This window comes from Argentina silus (assembly GCF_951799395.1).
Source record: "Argentina silus genome assembly, chromosome: 10".
NCBI lineage: Eukaryota > Metazoa > Chordata > Actinopteri > Argentiniformes > Argentinidae > Argentina > Argentina silus.
Genome location: NC_139664.1, coordinates 7,560,749 through 7,566,748, shown reverse-complemented (window position 1 = coordinate 7,566,748; position 6,000 = coordinate 7,560,749). Strand labels below are relative to the sequence as shown.

Sequence of the window (6,000 nt, the reverse complement as noted above, 5' to 3'; positions counted from 1 at the left end):
GACGCCAGTGGATCACATGGAAGGACCGCTGGGGGCAGGAGGTGAGGGAGGAGATGACTCACCCTTTTTTACCCGTTTACTCTTCCCATTCTGTCTCTCTCTCTCTCTCTCCCTTTAGCTCATCTCTCTTTCTCTCCCTCTCTTTCTCTCCCTCTCTCTCCGTCTTGCTCTCCTTCTCGCCCTCTCCCTCTCTCTCACTCACATATATTCACTCACACTCACTCACTCTCCGTCCCTTTCTCTCTCGGGCGCGCTTTCTCACTCACACTCTCTCTCTCACTCACTCACACTCTCTCTCTCACTCACTCACACACTCTCTCTCACTCACTCACACTCTCTCTCTCACTCACTCACACCCTCTCTCTCTCTCACTCACACTCTCTCTCTCACTCACTCACACTCTCTCTCTCACTCACTCACACTCTCTCTCTCTCACTCACTCACACTCTCTCTCTCACTCACTCACACTCTCTCTCTCACTCACTCACACCCTCTCTCTCTCTCACTCACACTCTCTCTCTCACTCACTCACACTCTCTCTCTCACTCACTCACACTCTCTCTCTCACTCACTCACACTCTCTCTCTCTTGTCAGGTGGTGTCGGGGAATGAGAACACCTATGACGTGGTTCTGAAGGACCTGGGTCCAGCTATTGTGGCCAGATGGGTCCGGTTCTACCCACTAGCTGATCGAGTCATGAGTGTCTGTCTCAGAGTGGAGCTCTATGGCTGTCTGTGGAACGGTGAGTGTGTGTGTGTGTGTGTGTGTGTGTGTGTGCGTGCGTGCGTCTGTGTGTGTGTGTGTGTGTGTGTGTGTGTGTGTGTGTGCTGAGGGTGCACATCATATGTAGACCTATATGGAAGACCTTGGAAGATCAGAACACATCACAGATATCATACACCTCAAAGCAATGTGCTTCAGACACCTGAGGGGATGGTAACTGAGTTCAACATCACCTTAGATTTAGATTTACTGTCTGTTTGATGTGTTTGATGTGTGTGTGTGTGTGTGTGTGTGTGTGTGTGTGTGTGCGCGCGTGCGCGTGCGCATGTGTGTTGTGTAAATTCAGTGTGTGTGCGCCATCATTGATAATTTACTGCCTGGTTTTAGCAGGCAGATGAGAGAAGCCACAGTGGATAATAAACAGCGTTGCTCCAGCTCACAAAGCACCACTGTCTAACACAGCCTTCAGGGGGGCTCACCTCCACTCTCCCCTCACACAATAGCTGACTGTAAATCACCCATAGCACTGTGGCTTAATGCCTAGGCTCATTGTCTGTGTCTGGGGATAGGCAATCTTCCTGGGAAATTAACTATACTGATGTTTACCTCCTCCAGCCATAAGCACTACAATATGCAGGCTCTACAGAAACCTACTGATTACACACATTCCATTTATCATCACATTTTATGTATATATATATTATCAGTATGTTATGTGGTATGTTTATTATGCAAGACCCAATAGGATCAGCCTACATACCAACCCCTAACACATACACATATGCATGCAGGCATGCACGCACGCAGGCACACACACACGCACATGCACATACACACAATGTCACCAAATCCCAATTTGACCAAAACCTAAACATTAAAACCTATGTTTATTATGGAGATCAGAGCCAAGGGGGCTAGTTCCTGTCAATGACGTCACCTCTGTGCTGAGAGAACAGTGTGATCAGCCACTCTCGGCCGGGGGGGTGTTGGGTTTCACAGCCTAATGGTGTGTGGAGCTGGAGAGAGGGGTTAGCGTGTGTGTTCCTCCTGGTTTGTTTAATGGTTTAAAGCCCAGCTGTGGCCCTCTCTGCTGGAGCACGATCGCAGTTCGATGTTGAGATTACAACATAGGCTTAGCCAACGTGTAGCTAACATGTAGCTAACTAAATAGCCCCAAGCGAAAGGTTATCTAAATTGTGTTAGAGGGGGAGTTTTTCCCTCTCACAAATATTGGTTGCATAAACAGAATAGGAGAGAAAGCATACTGCAAGATGTAGACCTCTATGTCGCCAACCCCCCCCCCCCCCCTTTCTCTTTCTCAGATGGCCTGAAGGCGTACACAGCTCCAGTGGGGCACGTCATGCACCTGTCTGGCTCTCCTGTCTACCTGAACGACTCCACCTATGACGGAAGCACAGAGGCAGGGTAAGCAGCCCCCCCCCCCCCTCTCTCTTCCACACTCTCTTTAAAACAATGACCAGGTCTGAAAATCTTAAAAACAACTCTAGACCCTAGTAGTAGTAGACTCTTGGGCCGTCAATTATCCTTCGAAGAACTTGGGAGAGCGTGTTGTAGCCACAAGCTAAGGACATGGATTTGGTTACAATTGGTTCCATAAAATCACCAACCGCTTTAGGAAGGAAGGTTTTGTAACCACTGACTTAATAGCACGGTTTGCTCAATCTCATCCCCACGGTGCTGCTGCTCTGTGCATCACATCTGTTAGCACTGAACAAGGCCTCTCTCTTCAGCCAACTCTCCCAGAACGAACAGCTCCACTCCACTACGTTTATTTTTTCTGTCCACCTAATCGAATAAGAATGGCATGATTAGAACATGACTTGTGACTGGACTTTATTTGCTGAAGGAGTTGTGTTCTGTTTCCGGACTGTATGGTCTAGGGAGGGGGTAAGGGGACTGGGGAGGAGGAGGAGGGTTGGGGGGGGGGGGAGATACTCACATATGTCGTTTTAATGGGGCTGAAATGTTTTTATAACCGGTGACCTAACGGGTTTGACGCAACCCAGACGTAGCCACAGCAGATGTGTACGTGTGTGTGTGTGTGTGTGTGTGTGTGTGTGTGTGTGTGATAGACGATGTATAGTAGACCCAGTTGGTGACCCTTCTGTAAAGTATGTGTAGCTATGTGTGTGTGCTTGTGTACAGTACAGTAGCGTACATGTACAGTAGCGTATTGCAGGGAGCGAGTGTGTGTCTCTCCACGTGTGTGTATTGATGCGTGTGTGTGTGTGTGTGTGTGTGTGTGTGTGTGTGTGTGTGTGTGTGTGTGTGTGTGTGTGTGTGTGTGTGTGTCCAGGGTGCAGTTTGGAGGACTGGGTCAGCTATGTGATGGTGTATTAGGAGGAGATGACTTCACAGAGACAAAGGAGCTGAGGGTGTGGCCTGGATATGACTACCTGGGCTGGAGCAGGGAGGCGCTGGGGCAGGGCAGCGTGGACATCGAGTTTGAGTTCGAGAAGACACGCACCTTCCACACCATGCAGGTAAGAAAGTGTGTGTGTGTGTGTGTGTGTGCGTGTGAGTGTGTGTGTGTGCGTGTGTGTGTGTGTGTGTGTGTGACTCTGTGTCTATGCGTTCAAGTCCGCCAAAAATCCCCAGCTCACACAGTCCACTTAGTTCATTGTGTTATACCTCTAAGTGAACTGCAACATAAAACTGTTGACCAGTGTTTCCCAAGGCATGATGAATACAATAAGTGAGGTCTCATCCCTGTGTCATCCACCAATCACCATGTGGCTAACCAGTAGCTCATTGTCTTGAAATGACTGTCCCACTATTCAATTAGTTTTTTGCTGTTGTTAATCATTGAGCTTGTTTGTCAGTTGTGGGATCATTGGGTGCCACCGTCTTTTTTTTGTGTCTCTGTGGTTACTGTTTGTGGTTATGATTTGTCTATGGAGCAATGGTTTTGCTATGTGGACAGATGTGAGATATGAAGCAAGTTTAAATGATGTCCCTGTCGTCTCCATTACTGCAATGGTCTCGGAATGTCGGTTTGGGGTGGGTATGGGATCGTCCCACTGGAAGCACATATTGACCACTTTGAATTCCCAGTCTTCATGCAACCAATGAGTAATCTGTTTTTAGTGTGTTTCTCATATAGTAGGCGTGTGTGTGTGTGTGTGTGTGTGTGTGTGTGTGTGTCCGCCCAATACAAAATCCTTAACACTCTTTTTCTCAGCTCTCTCTCAAGTTTTCTCAGCTCTCTCGGGATTCTCTCCCTAAGCTGTGCAAAGCTTTCTATTGCTTTCTGAAGCTTTTCTTTTCCTGACACATTTGAATTGTTTTCCGAGTGCTTTTCAAATAGTTCCCCTGGTCGTTTCCCAATCCTGTTCCTAATGTTTTCCCTCAGCTTAACCTGCTTTTACTTTCCCCAATATACGTTTCCCACACTAATCTCAGCTGACACACTCCGATGCTGGCCTGCCTTGTAACAGATATATCACAGAGGTCAAATAAATACGTGTAGTGTCGGGACCTGAACCTGGCTCTCAGAAGGCCTGTGCTCCCTTAAAGGGACGGGGCCTCTAACCTGGCTCTAAATCGTGTCTCACTTGAGGCGAATGTGTTCTGTGACCCGTTACTCTGTGGTTCTGATCTAATCTACTGACCCTGTGGGAGTTCTGTTCTTTAGCCTGGCCTGTAGCAGTTCAGTTGTTTAGGGGAAATATGTTTTGCATTTATGTTTTAGTCATTTAGTTGATGCTGTTATTGATGGTGTCTAAAGATACTGTCAGTAAAGAAGCTGGAACAAAAACACAAGCATTTGTTAGCCAGTCCTGGAGTACACATAAATAGGGAGAAAGAGAAGTAAACATAACATAGTGTATGTTCTCTAACCTTGTACAGGCCAGCTCTGTTCTCCCGTAAGGAGGACCATATTACCCAGGCTTTGTTGACTTACCATTACGCCAAACCTAATGTACCACCATTTTTCATTAAACATATTCAACCAACCTAAGTGTCCCGACTGAATTGTATTTTTATTCTTGAAGCTGGCAAAATAAGCATTTCATTGTATGATTTACATCTGTATCCTGTGCATATGACCAATAAACTTTGACTGATGTTAACCTCTGTGTCTGGAGGAGCAGCTGTTCCCCCTGTATGTGTGTGGATGTGTGTGTGTGGATGTTGGATTCAGTTAAGAGAGGTTGGACCTACAGCAATGACTTAATGACTAACCTGTCAGTGCAGTCTTTACACCAGGCCTCCTTCCCCCTGCAGAGTGACCACTTCCCCCTCCCTCCCCCCTCCCCTCTCTTTCCATCCCTCCATCTCCCTGTTCTCCCTCTAGATCACATCTACAGTTTTGATCTCTCTTCTGCTCGTTAAAACACCCTTCTTTCCTCCCTCTCTCGGTTTCCCTCACCAGCCAGCAATGACACCCCATATATTAAATAGACTTTTATTGTAGTCTTTTTCCTACGTATCCTGCTGTATTGCTCATTAGCAGTAAAACGTATTCTACAATATAAAATCCTCTTTCCCTCCTCTTTCCCTCCACTAATTTCCCTCTTCTCCCTTGCTCTCATTTTCTTCTCTCCTCTCTTTCCCCTCCTGTCTTCTCTCTCAGCACGTCCCTCTTGTTTGTATTTCTGCCCAGCACATCATTGTGCCAAAGCTATTAAGCCTCAACAGGATTTAAACCTGTTTTTAATTTCATGTTTTAATCGAACCCCTCCCTAAACCTCGCCACCTTTTATAAGGGATAGTTCACCCAAATAATCAAACGTTGTCCTGTGTCATATGTTTTCACTGCAAAAATTACCATAAGTGAAGTACTCTATCTGACTCACTCTCCCTCTGCCTGTTCTCTCCTCTCTCTCTCTCTCCTCCCAGATACACAGTAACAACCGTCACACCCAGGGCGTGCGGGTGTTCAGTAAGGTGGAGTGCCAGTTTAAATCTAGCCTGTTGCGCCCCTGGTCCACCCCGCCCCTCACCCTGGCCGTGCCCCTGGACGACCTGAAGGACCCCTCCTCGCGGCCCATCTCCCTCCCCCTGGGGGGGCGCCCTGCCCAGATCCTCCGCTGCAAGTTTGCCTTCGCAGACCGCTGGCTGCTCATCAGCGAGATCTCCTTCTACTCCGGTAGGTTGATCAATTCTCTCTCTGGTGGATACAGCATTATGTTAAAAAGTCAATCAAATCATATGGTCAGTATTTTTACTTTATGATGTCTGTGGGTATGTGGTATTTTTTTCAGCATAATCATTGTGGAATACCTCTCTCTCTCTCTCCCTCTCTCTCTCTC

General features: G+C 47.3%; 1 protein-coding gene across 4 annotated transcripts in view; it reads left to right on the top strand.

Moving 5' to 3' along the window:
- The window catches only part of ddr1 (discoidin domain receptor tyrosine kinase 1), a 31,978-nt gene that overhangs the window by 15,725 nt on the left and 10,253 nt on the right, over positions 1–6,000 (top strand). For all 4 annotated transcript variants that reach the window (XM_083678805.1, XM_083678806.1, XM_083678804.1 and 1 more), the window contains exons 5-9: positions 1–41; positions 596–743; positions 2,047–2,149; positions 3,042–3,228; positions 5,588–5,837. The exon at positions 1–41 is cut by the window's left edge and continues 112 nt beyond it. In XM_083678805.1, the coding sequence (XP_083534931.1) occupies positions 1–41; positions 596–743; positions 2,047–2,149; positions 3,042–3,228; positions 5,588–5,837 (729 nt within the window). The remainder of the gene's footprint in view (positions 42–595; positions 744–2,046; positions 2,150–3,041; positions 3,229–5,587; positions 5,838–6,000) is intronic.